At 37.2% G+C, this 21264-nt stretch overlaps 5 protein-coding genes across 6 annotated transcripts; 4 read left to right on the top strand and 1 right to left on the bottom strand.

The window, feature by feature from the left end:
- Nucleotides 1-504: 504 nt before the first annotated feature.
- On the top strand, nt 505-1211 carry LOC111452657 (senescence associated gene 20-like). The gene has a single exon (XM_023093478.1). The coding sequence runs from the start codon at nt 781-783 to the stop codon at nt 1132-1134; it is 354 nt and encodes a 117-aa protein (XP_022949246.1). The 5' UTR covers nt 505-780; the 3' UTR covers nt 1135-1211.
- A 2764-nt stretch (nt 1212-3975) lies between these two features.
- Nucleotides 3976-7109, top strand: LOC111452834 (U2 small nuclear ribonucleoprotein B'' 2-like). Its single transcript, XM_023093739.1, has 5 exons — nt 3976-4149; nt 4923-5095; nt 5734-5827; nt 6044-6123; nt 6430-7109. Exons 1-5 carry the CDS (start codon nt 4077-4079, stop codon nt 6703-6705), a joined length of 696 nt encoding a protein of 231 aa, XP_022949507.1. The 5' UTR covers nt 3976-4076; the 3' UTR covers nt 6706-7109.
- Nucleotides 7110-10378: 3269 nt separating this feature from the next.
- LOC111451987 (probable WRKY transcription factor 26) lies at nt 10379-12645 on the top strand. Of its 2 annotated transcripts, none has more exons than XM_023092492.1 (5): nt 10379-10768; nt 10883-11053; nt 11150-11682; nt 11775-11939; nt 12042-12645. In XM_023092492.1, exons 1-5 carry the CDS (start codon nt 10457-10459, stop codon nt 12484-12486), a joined length of 1626 nt encoding a protein of 541 aa, XP_022948260.1. In that variant the 5' UTR covers nt 10379-10456; the 3' UTR covers nt 12487-12645. The 2 variants fall into 2 exon arrangements, with proteins under 2 accessions (XP_022948260.1, XP_022948259.1); XM_023092491.1 differs by having other exon boundaries at nt 10380-10768; nt 11150-11685.
- Nucleotides 12646-14415: 1770 nt separating this feature from the next.
- Nucleotides 14416-17069, top strand: LOC111452529 (cation/H(+) antiporter 15-like). The gene is made up of 4 exons (XM_023093297.1): nt 14416-14622; nt 14688-15692; nt 15775-16170; nt 16269-17069. Exons 1-4 carry the CDS (start codon nt 14416-14418, stop codon nt 17067-17069), a joined length of 2409 nt encoding a protein of 802 aa, XP_022949065.1.
- Nucleotides 17070-18885: 1816 nt separating this feature from the next.
- LOC111452664 lies at nt 18886-19429 on the bottom strand. Its single transcript, XM_023093485.1, has one exon. It carries the CDS (start codon nt 19388-19390, stop codon nt 18953-18955), a length of 438 nt encoding a protein of 145 aa, XP_022949253.1. The 5' UTR covers nt 19391-19429; the 3' UTR covers nt 18886-18952.
- Between the last annotated feature and the right edge of the window lie 1835 nt (nt 19430-21264).

The following is a 21264-nucleotide window of genomic DNA, read 5'->3' as shown; positions in this document are numbered from 1 at the left end:
ATATTACAATATAATTTTAGGATTAAAAAAATAATTAAAGTTTCTGTTCAGATATAATATTTGGAGTATATATTATTTATGAAATATATGTTAGATATTATATCTTACTATTTTTCCTTTTATAATTTGATTTATAATATATTTTATTTTATTATGAATATTTAATTAGTTTATATTTTACTTGTTTGATACGAATTAGTTGCTAGGGTATGAATATGAATGATAATATTTCAATTCTAATTCTATTTTTCATTTTTAACTGTTTCAAATAGACAAAAAAAACACGTACCTATAGCAAAATCGAGACAAAGGAATATAGTCACCAAATTTGAAATATAATAATAATAATAATAATAAACACCATGAACTTGGAAACAATATATATATATATATATTCTATTTTTGTTTTATTATTGTCAAATTGACAAATATCCTTGTCGTGTAGCGAAACTCTGGGCTATAAATGCTTTGGATTCAATCTTTAGAGCATAGAACCCTCTCGAACACATGCACTCCAACTCGTAATAAAAAGTTTAAAACTTTAATTCACTCCCACACTCGTTTTTCCGGCGACCATTATTCAACCGGCCTCCGGCAGCACTCGTCGGAAACACGAAACTGGCAAACTCAGAGTCGCCGTCGGAGCAGAACGAGATCAGCGTTGCGATAGTGACAGCACTTTACGAGGCGTTGAGTTCCAAAGACGTGGAGACTGTGCACCGCCTTCTGGCGCCGGACTTGGAGTGGTGGTTCCATGGTCCACCGTCGCACCAGTACTTGATGCGTCTCCTCACCGGCGTCTCCTCCTCTTCCTTCGTCTTCGTACCCATCTCCATCGTCGCATTTGGGCCCACCGTCCTCGCTGAAGGCTACGACACGAAACGCGCCGTTTCGTGGGTCCATGCCTGGACCATTACTGATGGGGTTATAACGCATGTCAAGGAGTATCTCAACACTTCTGTTACTGTCAAGCGTTTCGCCACCGCCGCTGATGAGGAGTCGCCGTCGTCATCTCCGCCGTATGCGGAGGCGGATACCCTGACTACAACTAACTGTCAGAGTGTGTGGCAGAGCAAGGTGTGCGGCGAGTCGGTCCCTGGTCTTGTTTTGGCACTTCAGATGCATATCTTGTGAACCATGTAAATTTGTCTGTCTCAATTCCGGCAACCTGCGCTGGTTTAGTACTCCTACGTTAATTTATAGAATAAAATGGTTTTATATACGATGTTCCAAAATATATATATATACATATATGTCTATGAATTTGACTCGATATTCCACGTAGGTCGGAAATAGCATGCAATTTAACTAAATAGTTCGACAATAAAAAAATTTAAAAAGAAATATATTCACTCGATGTGAAAACGTCATAAAATATAAACATTTAAGAGTGTTGCCCGTGTTAGATGAAAATCCCACCTCGGCTAATTTAAGGAATGATCATAAGTTTATAATCAAGGAATACTATCTCCGGGATGATGCCTTTTGGGAAAACCCAAAGCGCTAAAAATAAACAACATCATACCATTGTAGAGAGTTGTGTTCATCTAACATGGTATTAGAGTCATGTCAATAGAATTCTCAAATGTCGAACGAAGTATTATGAACCTCAAAGGCATAGTCAAAAAGTGACTAAAGTATCGAACAAAGGGTGTACTTTGTTCGAAGACTTTAAAAGGAGTTGAGCCTCGATTAAGGGGAGACGTATTTTGTTCGAGGGGAGGTGTTGGATATTCTCTACTGGGATGAGGCCTTTTGAGGAAGTCCAAACAATATCATACCATTGTGGAGAGTCGTGTTCATCTAACAGCTCCATGATCAATTTTTCTACCCTGTTTTTAAAATGACTTTTAGGTAAGGATAAGGTCGTAGCACGGGAGTGACTAACAGAGTTACACACCACCATTAAATCTTTAACAATAAATAATAAAATAATCGTGTTTCGTCAGATTTTCAAGAAGTTACTTAATATCGATTTTTGTATCCTAAATAAATAAATAACTAAAAGGGCATGGAGGAAGCTTCCTATAAACTTTTTGGGGTTTATATAATGGAGTAAAATAATAAAAATATTCATATGATTTTATTTATTTATTAAATATATTATACATAAAAAAAAGGCATAGTAACTTTAATTTCTTTAGTAATAAATAATTAAACTCCCTTGATTATAAATATATTAATTTCACCTTAAATGAATACTCCACTAGTGTGGCATTATTGTCGCTAATGCAACAAATTGCTATAGGTACGTAAACTCCCTAAAAGCAACAACATTTGTTTATCCTTAGTGTGGTTGTTGGGTTTGATAATCCCATGTAGTGGACAACATTCGCTCGTATATATTTAATTTGATAGAAAAAACGTTAGCCTAGTTATTATACTCTACCTATCGATTATAAGATGATATTAGTAGGGTATCTGTATAAAGATTTGCTCGGGAGTTTACATATTAATTGACAATCTTAAAAATAGAGCTATAACTCGAACCACAACCTGACCCAACTCTACTCGACCATCCTGAAAATAGAGCTATAACTCAAACCACAACCTGACCCAACCCTACTCGACCATCTTGAAAATAGAGCTATAACTCAAACCACAACCTGACCCAACCCTACTCGACCATCCTGAAAATAGAGCTATAACTCAAACCACAACCTGACCCAACCCTACTCGACCATCCGGAAAATAGAGCTATAACTCAAACCACAACCTGACCCAACCCTACTCGACCATCCTGAAAATAGAGCTATAACTCAAACCACAACCTGACCCAACCCTACTCGACCATCCGGAAAATAGAGCTATAACTCAAACCACAACCTGACCCAACCCTACTCGACCATCCGGAAAATAGAGCTATAACTCAAACCACAACCTGACCCAACCCTACTCGACCATCCTGAAAATAGAGCTATAACTCAAACCACAACCTGACCCAACCCTACTCGACCATCCGGAAAATAGAGCTATAACTCAAACCACAACCTGACCCAACCCTACTCGACCATCCTGAAAATAGAGCTATAACTCAAACCACAACCTGACCCAACCCTACTCGACCATCCGGAAAATAGAGCTATAACTTAAACCACAACCTGACCCAATCCTACTCGACCATCCTAAAAATAGAGTTATAACTTGAACCACAACCTGACCCAACCCTACTCTCTATCTTTGGGTAGGGTTGTGTTGGTGTTGTGACCTTATTTTTGGGTTTGATTTTCTAAAAATTCAAACCAACCCAAAAAAAATAGATCTAACCCAATCCAATTTTTATGATTTGGGTTGGGTTGGACCGTCCAGATTTAGATTATTGGGTCATATGAACACCTCCTCTCCACAATGGTACGATATTGTCCACTGTCCACTTTGAACATAAGTTATCATGGTTGTGCTTTAGGCTCCCCCAAAAGGCCTCATAACAGTGGAGATAGTATTCCTTGATTATAAACCATGATCATTTCCTAAATTAGCCGGACTTTCATCATCCAACACCTCCCGTGAACAATGTACGCCTCCCCTTAATCGAGGCTCGACTCTTTTTTCTTTTGGAGTCTTAGTCATTTTTGGCCTCCCTTAATCGAGGCTTGACTCCTTTTTCTTTTGGAGTTTTAGTCATTTTTTAATATGCCTTCGAGGAGACTTGACTTCTTTTCTTTTGGAGTCCTTTGTTCGACATTTGAGAATTTACCAATCTATTGGCATGACTAAGTTTAGGGCATGACTCTGATACTACGTTAGATTAACACGACTCTCCACAATGGTAGTTCCCGATCTACGTTTTTTTTACTTTCCAATATTATGGGGTTATATAAATACTAAGTAAATTTTTAAATATTAGTATTTTTTAAAAGGAATATCCTAAAAAAAAGTTTGAATGACCCATTGAGAAGCAACTCTTTTGGGCCTGGGTTGAATATTGGAGGCCCATTAGCAATTTTGCTATTCTAGGGCTCTATCCTGCTTCCGCCGAGTCTCCTTCGTCCTGCTACATTCGAAGAACCAGATTTGTGTTCGGTGCTCCGTGATTCTCTGTAAGCCGAAGGCGCTGAACGTGAACGCGAACCACCATGTTATTGGGGGATATACCACCTAACCAGACCATATACATTAAGAATCTCAATGAGAAGGTCAAGAAAGAAGGTGATTCTGTTCGCTTTTTGCTCATCTCTTGTGTAAATGATTTTTCTTCTGTTAAATAAGTAGATAGCTTGGACTTGAACTGATCTGCGTGACATTTTATTATTTTCGTTTCGCCTTCAGCTCTCAAAATTCATGCTACTGTCCGGGGGGGGGGGGGGGGGGGGGTGGAGGGTTTTATTTGGGCGAAGTTTGGCTTGTTTTTGTTACGGTTCTTAATATTTCTGATTGCCACACAGTGATTACTTGAGAATGTGGATATTACAGTTGGAATTTTGTTTTTAGGGTGAGGGACCTGATGACTTGAAATTTTAGTTTGGATAATCAGACGGCGTCTTGCTTTACCGTGGCATTTTGGATTTTGTTTACTGTCTTGGTTGATTAGCCCTTTTTTTTTTTTTTTTTAATAACGATTTGGACTTTAGTTTTTGGGTTTTGAAAATTAAGCTGGTAAACACAACTTCCACATTGTTTTCTTTGTTTTTCCGTCTACTTCTTATGTATGTTTTCGAAATTCAAGCTAAAATTTGGAAACTGAGAAGAGTTAATTTTTAAAAGCTTGTTTTTGTTCTTGGAATTTGGCATGTATATTTGGAAAGATGAAGACCATTATAAAGAAATGAAGAGAAAACAAGCACAATTTTCAAAAATAAAAAACTAAAAACCAAATGGTTTAGTTTTTGACAAAGTTGTATCACATGTGAAGTGTGGGTTTCAATCCTATGGCTTGTTAATGTTCAGATTTGATGGTATACTGAATTTCTCCTGTTGGACAGAATTGAAGAGATCCCTCTATGCTTTGTTTTCTCAATATGGAAGGATCCTTGACGTTGTTGCCTTGAAGACACCGAGGCTTCGAGGGCAAGCATGGGTTGCATTTAGTGAAGTGACTGCAGCTAGCAATGCTGTGCGGCAGATGCAAAACTTCCCATTCTATGATAAGCCTATGGTTTGTTTCTAGCTGATCACATTTTTTGAGCTTGCTTTTCATAGTCTTTTTGTGGACTTTCATCTATGGTCTGTTCCAGTATGCTTCGAATTCCTTTGGGTAACTGTGGATAGTTTGCTGGTCAGGGACTTGAAGTGATCCTGAGTGTTATGTGTGAAGAGCGTCATGTGAATATCTATACGCAACAACACTTAACATTATGACAGTTTAGCTGCTTTGCATATCCAAAATTATGTCTTTTATCTTTTTGAATATGTAGGCTTATTATATTGGCTTTATGCCTTCTTTGATCATTTTGAGATCTTCATTTGCAACACCTGTCTATTGAGATTTCTTCTGTCAATGTATGCCATCGTACTTATGTAGTGCTTAAAATGTTGTTGACACACTAAATCTTGATATTGATTGTAAACTATGCGAAGCGATTTTTTTTCTCGTTTTTCTAACATAACCACAGACGTATCCATAATTCTATTTGGTAGAAACAAATATTGTTACTATCTTTTCTTCTAAAAAAATCAGTTAGTTTTTGTTTCATCTTGAAAATTTGTGTATCCCAAAAGTTGTTGCCCATTCATATAGATGACTTTCTGTTGCCTATCCCAAAAGTTTGAAATGACTATTTTTCTTTTGTGCAGCGAATTCAATATGCCAAAACCAAATCAGATTGTGTTGCTAAAGCTGATGGAAGCTTTGTGCCAAGGGAGAAGAAAAAGAAGCAAGAGGAAAAAGGTGATTGTAACTCTAAGTACTCTTTCTAAATTTCTTTTGAACTTCGTTGGTGGACATAATCTTGAAGTTGGTGTGGGGACAGTTATAATTAAACTATGAAACATTGTTTTAGGGAACTGGTCGGAAATAACCTCTCATTTTCCAATTGCATTGCTTTTAAGAAGTTGCAAGGTTTTTAAACTGTGTTCCTTATTATCTTTTAATTTGCGTATCCAGCTGAGAGAAAGCGACGTACTGAAGAAACACACCAGTCTGCGATGCCCAATGGAGCAACCGCTGAGAATGGAGGTTCAAATGTAAGTGTCTTCACTCTTTTTTTTTTTTTTGGTTTGCTTTCGTTTTTGTGATGTCAAATGGTTATTTTTCTTCTTCATATGAGCTGTATTGTATTAATTGCTACTCTAGAAGTGGTCCTGAGCATTAATTGTATTGAGTCTTTTTGGATGGCGTGGTTCTCTGGTTGTTTTTTCCTCTCATCAGTTTTTAAAGACATTGGTGTCTATTTCAATTAGATTTCATGTTAGTGCCCCTTAGATCAGGCATTGTTATTCAACTTTTTTTCACAATTACTTTTGCTAAGAACGCCTCTTCATTGTGTGCAGGCCACATTCCGTCATGCAAATCCAAGCGCTCCAGAAGCTACTCCAAACAACATACTATTTATTGAGAATTTGCCTCATGAAACTTCGAGTATGATGTTGCAAGTCCTCTTCCAACAATATCCTGGATTCAGGGAAGTCCGAATGATCGAAGCAAAGCCGGGTATTGCGTTTGTTGAGTTTGAAGATGATGTTCAATCCTCTATGGCGATGCAGGCTCTTCAAGGCTTTAAAATTGATCCCCAACATCCCATGGCTATCTCTTTTGCAAAGAAGTAACTCAACCTTTGTTCTACTCTTAGTTTTAGTAACGTGCAGCGGGATTATGTTAATGTCGGAGCATATTAGTATGAGTCAGAAGTTTTTATGTAAAGTTCAGATATCCTTCCCCTCCTTTCAACGATAAAAGAGAACGAACGAATGAACGAAAACATTGGGATAGGCAGGCCACTGATTCCGAAGGATTGAGGATATCAAACCAAAGGACTCAATGAGTTTGCCGGCTGTGTTCATTTCAGTTTCCAGTGGTAGCAAGAAAATAGTTTAATGTTAGGTTGTCAAAAAGGAAACAGAAAGAACCAATCAAAGACTTATTTCTAAATGTGTTCATGTACTACAGGGAGCTGAAATTCAGGAAAACAATGTTTGATTACATTTTTGCATGAATATTTCGTTCTTGACAATGAAGTGTTGATAAACATTTCTGTCAAAGTCTCAGGTACAGAGCGGCTTGGTGCGTGCAGTATCTTCCACTGGTCGATTGTGAGCAAGATTTGACCCAAATTTAGTTTGAAATTTGTGTCCTTAACTGGATCAAATGCGCAGCTATTGCTTGTTTTATCATTCTTAAATGTTGGGCCATCTTGATATTTTGTTTCATGGGGATCAGTGCTCCATCAAGTCTTGACTGCTGACCATCATCAGACTGAGACTTGCTGACCATCATCAGACTTTCAGTGCTGAATCTGACATTGCGTCTCTCTCTGGGCATATCCATTCAGACACATCCGACCACGTCGCCTGTAAGTTTCTTTTTTCTCGTCTTTTTCATATTCCTGCATATTCTCCATGAAATATTCAAAGATATTTAGAAACATCCATGATATGGATATAAATATTGATTAGGTGAAAAAGTTATGGCTGTTTTCTTCTGTCTTATTATTTTGTTGCAAACCCAATTCATTCCCATAAATTAGGCTGCCTTCCACATGGATTGTTTCATTGTTTTCTGTCAGTTCTCATGTTTTTTTAATCGAAGTGATTCAATAATGACAAAAGTTAGACGTTCCTACAAGGCGTACGGGACAACGAATGGATAAAATTGAATAATTGTCTCTTTATTTTCGGAGTATTTTAGCGCTCTTTTTTAAAATTGTAAAATTGATTAGATCTTAGAGAATCTTTGACTTGTGGCTAAGTTGATGTGGTTGTAACTCCAAAGATTTTGAGTATTTTGAGTTTGACATATTTGTGCGATACTTAGAATCTATCAACTTCGCTCTAGCTTTAGTTAAGGTAGCATATTTTTTTAATCAAAAGTTATATATTCGAATTTCTACCGTTCACATGTTAAACTTTATTATAATCCGTTCGGCATGGTTCGAACATTTTACAGAATGACAGAATCAATCAATTTATCTATCTAATCAACTAACTATATCGACTTATTCCCTTTTGTGTAGGCAAACAGAAGTTCGGCTTTACGACTTTAAATTTGTTCAAAGCTAACCCGAGTCAAAACATCGTGAATATGTTCATATTAAAAGGAATAAGGAATAATAAATGTGTGTCGTGTAAAAGAAGAGGAAAACAGAATAATGGGGTAAAATTCAAGCTGACCCAATGTGCAGTTTGCTTGCAAAGACCACAACCAAAATCTTCTCAAATGGAAGCTCTTATTTTAAGCATGTGGATGATGTATATCCGTATGACCCAACAACATACATGTCATATTTAATATATATATATATTTTTTTATTATTTTATTATTATTATTTTTTTAAAAAATCTAAGCCTTTTTTTTCCTGGCCACGTGGGACCTGGCTGCTTTCTCTTTTTTCTCCCTTCTCGCGTTGTCGTTGGGTTCTAGAAATGATGACGTCATAAATCCTCTTTTCACATTTTCTTCTCCACCACCCAAAAGTTTCACGAAATGCAGTGAAGTGAAATATGTGATGTTTGGGGTGGAAACCTTTTCCTAGCAGTGTTTTAAAGCCTTGAGGGAAACCCCGAAAGAGAAAATCCAAAAAGAACAATTTCTGCGAGGGTGTGGAAACCTTTTCTGCTAGGGCGTGGAAACCTTCTCCTAGCAGTGTTTTAAAGCCTCGGGGGAAAGCCCGAAAGGGAAAATCCAAAAAGGACAATTTCTGCTAGGGCGTGGAAACCTTCTCCTACCAATGTTTTTAAAGCCTTGAGGGAAAGCTCGAAAATGAAAGTCCAAAAAGGACAATTTCTGCTAGCGGTGGATCTGGGTCGTTACAAATGATATCAGAGTCAGACACCGGACGATGTACCAACCTTCTCGCTGTTCCCTGAATAGAGTAAACACGAGGCAGTGTACCAGTAAAATAGGGTTTATCACCCCTTCCGATTCTCAATTTTTAGTTGGGTTAGATGATTATTTATTTATTTTTAATTATTTAACATCACGTTAAAATATTATAAAACTCAAATATTAAATATTTATAAATCACAGCACATCTTTAACATCGATTACAAATACCATGACTAGTTGGATCAACAAAAAATTATGGGTTATCCGACAAAAAAAAAAAAAAATTACGTATGAACTAAATCAACATTTTTTCAACTTAAACGGAAAAAAACTTAACCTAACTCAATTTTTACAATTTGAGTTGAGTAGTCGGAATTGTTTGAGTAATGGAAATCAATAAATTCACTCCATGTCTTTGAACCAATAAAAATGTAAATCCCAATTTTGTTATAAATTTTCATTAATATTTGCATTATTCATGTTAATAATTATAGATAAGATTTATTATAAGTTGGAGAAAATGTTTGTTATTATGAAAATAGTAATAATTAGAGCTCTCAAAACTTGAAAATTGTCCAAATATTTGTGATTATTATTGTAAAATACAACTCATGTTCATGCCACCTTCATTAATATTCTTTTTTTCCTATTTTTAAATAAATTAATATTCTTTTATAATCTTTCTTTAAGAGTGGACTATTCCCAAAGTATTCCTTTCAAGAACATCCCTTCGATTTTAAGATACTTAAAAAAAAATCCAATTAAATTATTAATTTGATTCCGACCAATTTAGTCGTGTATATGAATATATATTTTTAATTAAGCTTTAAACGTCAAACGTTAGGGTTACGTATATTTATCATATATTCTAACAAATCTATGCATATTTAAACCTCTCTGAATTTTGAGTCAGATACTTTATTCGTATGAAGCAGATTTTCTAGCGTTTGTGTATGCTTCTTCCCTTGAAACATGACTATGTTACCTGTTTATAGTTTTTAAAATCGAAGCCTACTATCCCTACGTATCAACACGACACTCTTAAATGGTCTGTGTTGATATATGAGAATGGTTTTTACTCTTAAAAGTAGTTATAGATGCGTAAATAACATCTTGATTCAAATTTTGAACAACTGGGTGTTACTCTAAATACGGAAAAACATATATTTGAGAAGAAAAAATACATGTCGAAAGGATTTGTGTTGGTATGTAGCTATTTTAGACATGTTACAAATGAGGTAAAACATGAATGGAACACGACAACAAACAAGTGACATAAAGAGACAAAAGGACCAATCTCTCTCTCTCTCTCTTAATTTGAGCAGGAAAAAAAGAAATGGAAAAAAAAAAAATTAAGTCAGCCGCCATTCGGTCAAACCCACGAGTTTTGACCAAAACAGAGTCAACAATAGACTCGCCTTCCTGGAACCATCCTCTCCATCTTCTTCATTACCCTCTCTTCCTCTCCTTCTTGAGCTTTCTCCTTCCGCCATTTCTCCTTTCAATCTCCTCTGTTTCTCTCTGCTCTGTTCATTAATGGCCTCCTCTTCCGGGAGCTTAGATACCTCTGCAAATTCCCATCCTTCTTTCACTTTCTCCACTCATCCTTTCATGACTACTTCTTACTCCGACCTTCTCGCCGCCGGCAGCAACGATCTTCCATCCTCCGCCGCTGCCCATGGAGCTCACCGAGGCTCTGGAACTGGAGTTCCTAAATTCAAATCCCTCCCTCCTCCTTCTCTGCCTCTGTCGCCACCTACTCTGTTTCCTTCTCCCCTGTTCTCCATTCCTCCTGGTTTGAGCCCCACCGAGCTTCTTGATTCGCCGGTTCTCCTCAGTGCTTCTTATGTGAGATTCCATTTTCTTTATGGGTTTTCGATTTTACGTAATGGGTCGGTCTTTTTTTGATGAAATTCATGTTGATTTTAATGGGATTTGGTTTTTTTGTGTGTTTGTGTTCAGGTTCTTCCGTCGCCGACCACCGGGAGTTTCCCGTCGCAGTCGTTGAATTGGAAGAACAATTCTGGGTATAATCAACAGAGCATCAAAGAAGAGAACAAATTCTTGTCGGAATTCTCATTTCTAAATCAATCGTCTCAGCCGCCGCCGACATCTTTTCAGCCAGCTCCGACGGTACGTTAGATCCAAAAACAGAGGACTCTGTTTTGATTTTCGAAATTTGAAATGTTGATTTCGTTAAATCTCTGAATCTTTTGTTTTTGAATATAGACTGAGGGAAAGAAACAGGACGGATCGATGCAGAGCTTCTCACCGGAATATGGGATTGTTCAAAACCAGAGCCGGAACAACGCCGGCAGGGATTACCCTCAACAATCTCAGACGGTGAATCGGAGATCCGACGACGGTTACAACTGGAGAAAATACGGCCAAAAACAGGTCAAGGGAAGTGAAAATCCGAGAAGCTATTACAAGTGCACCTTCCCCAATTGCCCAACGAAGAAAAAGGTCGAAAGATCCTTAGATGGACAGATCACGGAGATCGTTTACAAAGGCAGCCATAACCACCCGAAGCCACAGTCAACGAGGAAGTCATCGTTGTCGTCCGCCGTGTCGGCGTCAAATCCAGCCGCCAGCGATATGGCGGAGCAGTCATTCACAACCCAAGGAAGCAGTCAATTCGACGGCGTTGCAACGCCGGAGAATTCATTGATCTCGGTCGGCGACGATGAATTCGATCGGAGCTCTCAGAGGAGCAAATCTGCCGGAGACGATAACGACGAGGACGAACCAGAGGCCAAGAGGTGGTGAGTGGAGCTAAACCCAATACTCTGTTTTTGCTAAATGACTCTGTTTTTATGTTTTGTTAACTAAGAATTTGGTTATGGATCTTCAGGAGAAGGGATGGTGATAACAGTGAAGGGATTTCAGCTGCAGGTAACCGGACCGTGAGAGAGCCGAGAGTCGTTGTTCAAACCACCAGCGACATCGACATTCTCGACGACGGTTACCGGTGGAGGAAGTACGGCCAAAAAGTGGTTAAGGGAAACCCAAATCCAAGGTAAATAAACTATTAACGATGTAAAGTTAAAATTTTTTTTTTTTTTGTTTGTTCGTTAAGAATGAGAAACAGAAATGACATATATTTCATAATTGATTGCAGGAGTTATTACAAATGCACAAATCCGGGATGTCCGGTAAGAAAGCATGTAGAGAGAGCCTCGCATGATCTAAGAGCGGTGATCACAACCTACGAAGGCAAACACAACCACGAAGTCCCACCGGCACGCGGCAGCGGAAGCCATTCCCTCAGCCGTCCATTTCCCAGCAATGACCCGTCGGCCACCGCAATTCGCCCATTGGCGGTGACCCATCAAGCAAACAACGGCGCTGACAACAACAACGACAACCTTCTTCATGGTCTGAGACAAACACCATTCACACTGGAAATGGTGCAAAATTCTAATGGATTTTCATTCCCGGAATTTGGGAACTCCATGGGGATGGGATCCTACATGAATCCAACACAATCTAAAGACAGTTTGTTCGTTAGAGCAAAAGAAGAGCCAAGAGATCATGACATGTTCATCCAATCTCTCCTATGTTGATTGAGACAAGGAATTTCCATGGGATTAACAAAGAAAAAACAGACAGAAAAATAAGGTTCATTCATTTTTATTTTTTTTTTTGGTATATTTTTTCATAGGATTGGTTCGTTTTTTTTAATGTTTTTTTTTTTTGTTATAGTGAGCCACATATTACAATTATATCTTAATTATTATTTTCTATTCTAATTTTTGTTGAAGAACTTCATTTTTATTATTTATTATTGTTTTATTCTAAATTTGAATATAAAATTTAATAGAAATTCATAAATTTTGTTCAAGTTTTTTTTTTTTATTATTTAAAAAAATTAATTCGAGGAAGAGATAGACACGTGGACGGGGTTGTTGAGAGGTCTATAGAAGGGGAGTCATTGCTGACGTAAGCATGAAATTTGAACGAGTCAAAGAAAGCGGCCGTGATTACGTGGCGGAGAAGTCAACTTTGGTGGAATTAAGGAGTAAAATGACCGTTTTAACCCGGGAGGGTATTTTGGTAAAATAGAGTAAGAAGATTGGGTCGTAATGACACGGAGTAAATAGGGAAGAGACGAGTGACACTTGGCAGAATATGATTAAAGGATGGGAGTTTGTTCAACAACCGACTTGTCGTAATCAATTTAGCATTGATTGTGTGTGGGGTATTTCCTAGTCCCTCCGTTCACACCCCGACCGTACAATTAATATTAAGATTTTATTTAAAAAATAACAATTTAGTTTCGGTTCAATTTACAAATGTCTGGATCGGTTGCCGATCATATAAATAGATTTAATATGATCGTAAGTCAACTGAGCTCTGGTACCCGTTGTTAGAATCTCACAACAACACACACTCGATCTAGATGAAAATCACCAAGAACAAGAGAGAAAAAAATGTAAGGAGATAACCAAGGTGGAAGACCGTTGATAGTCCTTATTGCCTGGTCGAGTTCCTCTCGTGCTTCTAGTTCATATAATTCCTCTGCATTCTCCATATGATACAAATATCGTTCATGCTCTCCACACCCACATATGTGAGAATGTAATGATGAGGGACCGACATCAAATGCATTATACGGTGATGTATATAAAATTATCACGAACCACGAGTCAATATCATCTTAGTGATGGGACACATCTCTTCGACATCATTTGGTATAACTCGGAACAACGGCTCCTCTACTAGAATGTCCTCCCATTGATCACGCTTTCTACATCAAGTACCACGATGAAAAAGTAACAGGGAGGTTATACATATCTCACATTTTTCTCGAGACGAACTCTAACAATATTTAATCATGCCATTCCATAAGATGTTCTCTCGAGTGATGTAGCACCTAGTAATATTCTAATACCAATCCGTAATTTGGAGTTTACATCTATTGACATCAACCCGAGCGTCAACTACATAAAAAATCGGAACAACGAACGAACATTATTTAGGCTCGAACCAAAGAGATAAAATAAAAGGCCACCAAACTCGTTAATGATTCTTAACATTTCACAAATTATGTCAACCTTGTTTTTACATAAAACGACTCAAAATACCACGTGCTCTCTTAACAAACACATATCGGGTTTAAGGAGATCAAACATGTAACTATATGCATAGCTGACCTAACATGCAAAATCAGGTGCGTCTCTCCCCCTTCTTTCGGACGAATCTACACGAACATTCTTTTTCGAACAGAATTACATAACGTAGAACACATCGCATCTGTTTATCAATTTGCATTTGAAATGGGACGTGGGATGGATTTTAATAGCCCTACTTATGGGACGAGCGCGGATTAAATTAGAACCAGACATATGGAGAGAGGCCAAAAGAAAGGCTGTTAATTTGAAGTTAGCAAGGGGAAAATAGGTGGTTTAGAATGATTAAACACAATTAACCACAGATTATTGAAGCAATTTTGCAATACAAACAGATACTTTAAACGTCATGAAGGCTAAAAAATGAGTACTCAAGCTGCTCAAAATGGAAGCTGGGTATGCCAGCCTAGTTCCAATTACCAATCAAGAGGCATCTTCTTTGGCGACACCCCTTTCTCCTATGGAAGCTCCATTCTTCTTGCTCAACTTTCTCTCTCCTCCCTTCTTACCTCTCTTCTACAATGCATTCTCACTCCTCTGGGGGAAAGCTCGTTCATTTCGCAAATGCTGGTAAGTTCACGAACAAACTCAATCCTTTCTGTTCTTTGATTTTGACATCTGGGTTTTGTTTTTAGGTCGGTCTTATGCTCGGGCCTTCGTTTTACGGCGGGGATAGTCCTGTTTTGGAGGCAATATTCCCATTCAAAAGCTTCTATGTTTCCGAAACGTTTGCGTTCTTCGGGTGCTTAGTGTTCATGTTTCTCGTTGGAGTTAAAATGGATTTAACCATAATTCAAAGAACGGGACGAAAGGCTATGGTGATCGGAGTTTTAGCGTTTATATCGCCATTGTTTATCAACTTCATATTAGCTTCATATCTAAAGAACTCGATTGATATGGACTTACAATTGAAAAACTCTCTCACCGCGATTGGAGCGTTTCAAGCCTCGAGTTCTTTTCATGTTATCGCTTGTTATTTAGCCGATATCAATCTTCTAAACTCCGATATCGGTCGTCTTGCTCTCTCGTCTTCGATGATTAGTGGGATGTTGAGTTGGTTCGCGATTGTTGTCGTGTTCACGGTGCAACAAACGTCGAACCGACAACAAGATGCATTGCCATGGATGGCTCTTTGCATTGTTTGCATGATTATTCTTGTGATTTACATTTTGCGGCCTATTATGTTATGGATCATTGAACAAACTAATAACTCCGGGAGAGTCATCAAAGAAGGCTACGTGCTTTTGGTGTTTTTAATGTTGTTGTTTTGTGCTTTGTTTAGTGAGTTTGTCGGACAGCATTTTATGTTGGGGCCCATGATTCTTGGGCTGGCTGTGCCTGATGGGCCGCCGCTTGGCACGGCGTTGGTGGATAAACTTGACTCGTTTGTGTCATCCGTTATGCTGCCGTGCTACTTTGTCATAAGTGGGGCAAGGATCAATCTTTCGGAGATAAATATGAGGAGTGCTTGGATTGTTCAAGTGTTGGCATTAGGGAGCTTTCTAGGGAAGTTGATTGGGACCGTGCTGCCTTCTTTGTATTGCAAAATGCCTTTGGTCGATTCGTTATCGCTCGGACTCATCATGAGCACGCAAGGCATCGCCGACATTCTCGTTCTCCAACATGCCATGCTCCTCTTTGTAACTCTCTCACGACTGCCCTGTTCGTTAAATTAACAAAAGTATCGTTAGTACCACATTTCAAAGTGAAATTTTTGTGCAGATGATAGATCAGAAATCGTATGCTATGATGGTGGTAGCGATGATGGTAGTAACAGGGATGATATCACCGATAGTGAAAATTATATATAACCCATCAAAGAAATACAAATCGACTTCGAGGAGGAGGACGATCGAGCATGCTAGCCCTAGCGGGGAGCTGCGGTTGTTGGTTTGTATCCACCACCATGACAACACGCCCTCCATAATCAACTTGCTTGAGGTCTCCAATCCCACCCTCAAAAGCCCTATCTACTTCTACCTTCTCCATCTCCTCCAACTCACGGGTCGAGCCTCTCCGCTCTTTATCGATCATCAGAACGGTAGTCATCATGACTCCCAACGTTTCAATCCAATCATCAACGCCTTCCAAATCTACCAGAAATACAATTACGATAAAGTTGTTTAATTTATCATGACCCATCAACTTATATTTTTAAATTCAATTTTGACTCGACGTTAATTATCTAATGTTGTTTTCTTTTCGGGTATGATTAGGTTTCAATGAATGCCTTCACATCCATAGCTCCTTACGTTAGCATGCACGACGATGTGTGTATGTTAGCGTTGGAGAAACGGGTGGCAATGGTGATTGTACCGTTTCACGAGTGGAGGGCGGTGAATGGTATCATGGACTCGATGAATCAAATAAGGGGAGTGAACAAGAATATTTTGTCAAAGGCTCCTTGTTCGGTTGGGATCTTGATCGATCGTGTGAGCTTGCAGAGCACGGCGATGATGTCAATGATGAATAGAGTGGATTTGTATAAGGTGGGAATGCTTTTCGTGGAAGGGGCGGACGATCGAGAGGCATTGGCGTATGCCACTCGCATGGCGGAGCATCCGATGGTGGCGCTCACGGTGGTCCGGTTGATGCTACCGGAAAGTAAGACCGAACGCAGGGCGGAATTGATTCTTGATTCGGAGATGTTAAACGAGTTCAAGAGGATAATGGAAACCTCAGGGATTCAGCATTGTGTTTATGAAGAGGAAATGGTGAAAGATTGCGTTGGGTTGATCAACGTGATAAGATCAATGGAACAGAATTATGATCTCATGTTGGTGGGGCGGCGCCACGACGGCGAGTCGGAGCTGTTCCTGGGGTTGAACGAGTGGAACGAGTACCCTGAGCTGGGCATCATCGGAGACATGTTCGCCTCCACCGATTTCAGCGGCGCCGTCGCAATGCTGGTAGTTCAGCAGCAGACAATCGGCAACGATGAGGATCTCCTCGACGATTTCCGATGCCTCATGGAGGAGTCATTTAATGTGGATATAAAGCCCTTCAACAACAATTGAATTTTTCTCCCTTGTATATAATTTTTTTTTTTAATAAAAAATTTCATTTCAATTAATTTTTTTAATAGATAGTTTCTATTTATTAATATAATTTTTTATTAAAAAATTCACATATATATCATGTGAGTAGGACCGGGATTTAGGGTGGACAAAGACGAAAAATATAATTTCGTCTCCGTTTGGTTAATGGAGATCTCATTCCAGTTGTGCAGCGAACGAAACATTTCTTATAAAAGTATCGTGAGGCTGAGGGCGATACGTAATGGGCTAAAGGGAACAATATTTGCTAGCTATGAGGTTCGGCTATTACAAATGGTATCAGTGCCAGACGCGGGCGGTGAGAACACTAGGCCCCTAAAAGGGTGAATTCTAAGATCCCACCTCGGTTTGAGAGGGAAACGAAACATTTCTTATATAGGTGTGGGAACTTCTGTCTAGTAGACGCGTTTTAAAATCGTGAGGTAGACGTCGATACGTAATGGGCTAAAACAAACAATATTTGTTAGCAGTGGGGTTAAGTTATTACAAATGATATTAGTGCCAGACACGGGGCTGTGAGGACGCTAGGCCCCTAAGGAAGTGAATTTTGAGATCTCACATCGGCTATAGAGGGGAACGAAACATTTCTTATAAAGGTGTGAGAACTTCTCTCTAGTAGATGCGTTTTGAAATCGTGAGGCAAACGTCGATACGTAATGGGCTAGAGCAAATAATATTTGTTAACAGTGGGGCCTCCAAAGAGGTGGATTCTGAGATCCCACATCGATTAGAGGGTGGAATGAAACATTTCTTAAAAGGGTGTAGCGTTTTAAAATCGTTTAGACGTAACGGACTAAAAAGAACAATATCTGTTAGTGGTGAGATTGAGTATATAAATGAACCGATATCATATCCAAATGAGAGCGATCCTGAAAATAGGATTGCTAAGAAAGCTATTACTTATACCAACAAGGTTCAGTGTGTTTTGCTTGAAACAATTTATGTTAGGTGACCAGGTAACATCGAGCTGCACATTGAAGACGCTATGTGCACGTGGTATAAAGTCGGAACAATGATAACATTTTAGTACAAAACTCGATAGTAATGACGTTTATTTTCAATCAAAAAGTCATATACTTATAAAATTCGTTCCATCTTATCCATTTTATGGAGAAACATAACTTGACGAGGATACCCACTTCACTTCAATACCATCATAGTTAGGTTAGGCACCGAACTTAGAAAGGGTCATTTCAGTCATTTCAAAATTATAATTTATTTATTTTTAATGATTTAATTAAAATTTAAAAATTACAAATACATATATACATCGCTGGAAAAAATATATTTAAATTAGATTTTGAAATTATTATTTCAATTGGAAATTAGAAAATAAGTTGAGAATAATTTATATATTTATTTATTCATAATTTAATCTATATTTTAAAATTAGAAACATGACCATGTTATCGGGTCTTCCATGTATTAAGTTTCTCCATTGATGAGCTGAAGCCATGCATTTAATTATAATTGTTTGCGTAAAAAAAATAATTATATAATTATTAATTATTTGACCATAACTACGCATTTTCATTTAATATATTTTACTTTATAAATAATTTATAATAATTTTTTCAAGTTCAACGACGGTAACGTGAAAGGTCGAATTATCGAACTTTGAGCTTTATTCCCTAAAATATGTTTGAACGTTTTGGCCCGTTTTAAATTTGGTAGTGATTTAATATATTTTTATTTTAAAAAAAAAAAAACTATGAAGAAAAACATTATTATATCAATAAAAATTATTAAAATAATAAAAATAAGCATTAAAGTTTAATTTGGAATAAACATTACTAATTACAAATGAATATCAATGATTAGTAAGAGGAGGGTGTTTTGGGAATTCATTGATCTTCACTGATGCTATGGAGATGAGGTTGCCACGCGCCGCCACACGAACGGCTTCTCCGGCGATTCCGGCTGCCGGATTTGGGCTTCTTCAAGACAATGACATCGACGTTGGAGTCCGGGAAAGCGGCGGAGTTGGGGGAGGAGAGGTTTTTGGGAGGCTTCCGATGGTCGGAACTAGCCGGAATCAAGAAATAAATACGGCCACGTCGGAGGTGAGATTGAGGGGAGAGAAGGGTGAAACGGCGGAGGAGGGAGTGATCATCGGAGGAGGGAGTGGTGAGGACGTGACCAGGATTGGAGTTGAGGATCTCGCCGGCGAGGAGCGGCGGAGAGAATCGTTGGACATGACCGTTAAGATGAACCACTCGGATTAAATCCAAAGCTCCACAAGGAAGAACACAACCCAAACAATGCATTAAACTATTGCCCATTTCGCCAAAACGCCGCCGTTTTGGAATCGAGCTCTGGAAGAAAATTATGAAGGGGAAAGGAAAGGAAAAGGCCGAGATTTATATAAATAAATACATAATGAAAATCAAATGGCGTGGAAAGTGAAAGTACGAAAATATCCTTTTGAAGTGGTGGGTTCGGAATTAAAATAATTGTTTTTTTTGTTTTATTATTTATGAATATTTTATTAAATTATTTTAAAATTTTAAAATACAAAAGATACCATAAAAACCAAATAGTAACTTTCTTTCAAAAAAATATTATTTTGAATTATTTATAAGTTATATTGCGTTATAAATAAAAATATAATTACTCAATTTACTTTAATAAAGTTTAAAAAGATAAGATAAATTAAAAAAAAGTGATATAATATTAAAATAAATAAGAAATTATGAAAGGAATAAATAAATAATAATAATAATAATAATTAAAATATGGATAATATGGAGACATGACAGCATAAGGAGTGAACGTGAATATAGGCATCCAACAAAGTGATTAAAGCTCCTTTACGTACGGAATTATTATATTATTATTATTATTCAATTTTTGCGTCTACTTATCTATTTATTCCTGCCTTTTAAATATTATTTTATTCTTATTTTTAATTTAGTTTTTTTTTATAAAAAAATTCATAAAAACTTAAGAATTAAATTAAAAATAAAGATATTTTTTAGGACTAAAACTATATTTTAATTTTTTAATATAACCTACGAGCAAGAATAATTTAAATAATTTTAATTAAAGAAATTTAATTAAACTATAACATAAAGCATCTCTTTGGATTAATTACTCTAATCTTAATATAATATAATATAATTTGATTAATTAAGGAAACCTAAGCCCAAGAGATAACCCAACTAATTAATGTAATTTAGTTTTAGGTTAATTATTTGTTTAATGATTTTGATTTTTGGGAACTTTCAATTAAGAGTCTCAGTCGAGGTGGGATTTCACAATCCATCTCTTTTGAGGACCTAGCCGCTAGCACACTGCTTGGTGTCTGACTCTGATATGATTTGTAACAGCTCAATTCTACAGCTGGCAGATATTGTCCTCTCTCTCTGAACTTTTTCTTTCGAGTTTCCCCTCAGTTTTAAAACGAATATGTTAAGGAGAGTTTTCTATACCAATGAATAGTTCGTTTTCCTCTCAAAACTACGTGAGAAAAAGAATCGACGTGACGAGAATTCTCAACTTGAAATAATGCAAAGATTTTGACACTAGAAGAAGAATACCGAGTTGCGTTCTGATTTTTATTCCTTTATTATTATTATTATTATTATTATTATTATTATTATTATTATTATTATTATTCTATTTTTCTGAATTTGTTCTGATTCCAACACTTTCTTGTGCACATCAAATGGAGTTTCAGTTCAGCTGTACATCACAAAGTATGTTCTTTTTTTCCAAAATAAATATTATATATATATTTAATTTCAAAATACTTTTAAGATATTTTTTAGCAAATTAAATTAAATGCTTAATTAATAATAAAAAAAAACTAATCATTTACTTTAAAACCCAATCCAACCGTAAGATAACATTTGGGCCACTAATTCTTGGCCCATTTTCTTGCTTCTTGGGCCATTTACTTCAAAACCCAATCCAATCGTTAGGGAACAGTTGGGCCACTAATTCTAGCCTCATCTGCATGCTTGTTGGGCCATTTTACTTCAAAACCTAATCCAATTGTTAGGCAAAAGTTGGGCCACTAATTCTTGGCCCATCTGCTTGCTTGTTGTTAGGGTTGCTACAAATCTAGAAGAATTTAGATAAATTATTATAAAAATAAAACCTAAAAAAATAATTTTAAATAAATATATATATATACAAAAAAAAAAAAAAAAAA

Source organism: Cucurbita moschata, unplaced genomic scaffold (assembly GCF_002738365.1).
Source record: "Cucurbita moschata cultivar Rifu unplaced genomic scaffold, Cmos_1.0 Cmo_Scf00014, whole genome shotgun sequence".
NCBI classification, from domain to species: domain Eukaryota; kingdom Viridiplantae; phylum Streptophyta; class Magnoliopsida; order Cucurbitales; family Cucurbitaceae; genus Cucurbita; species Cucurbita moschata.
The sequence above is the reverse complement of the archived record's forward strand: the minus strand, read 5'-3'. Positions and strand labels throughout refer to the sequence as shown.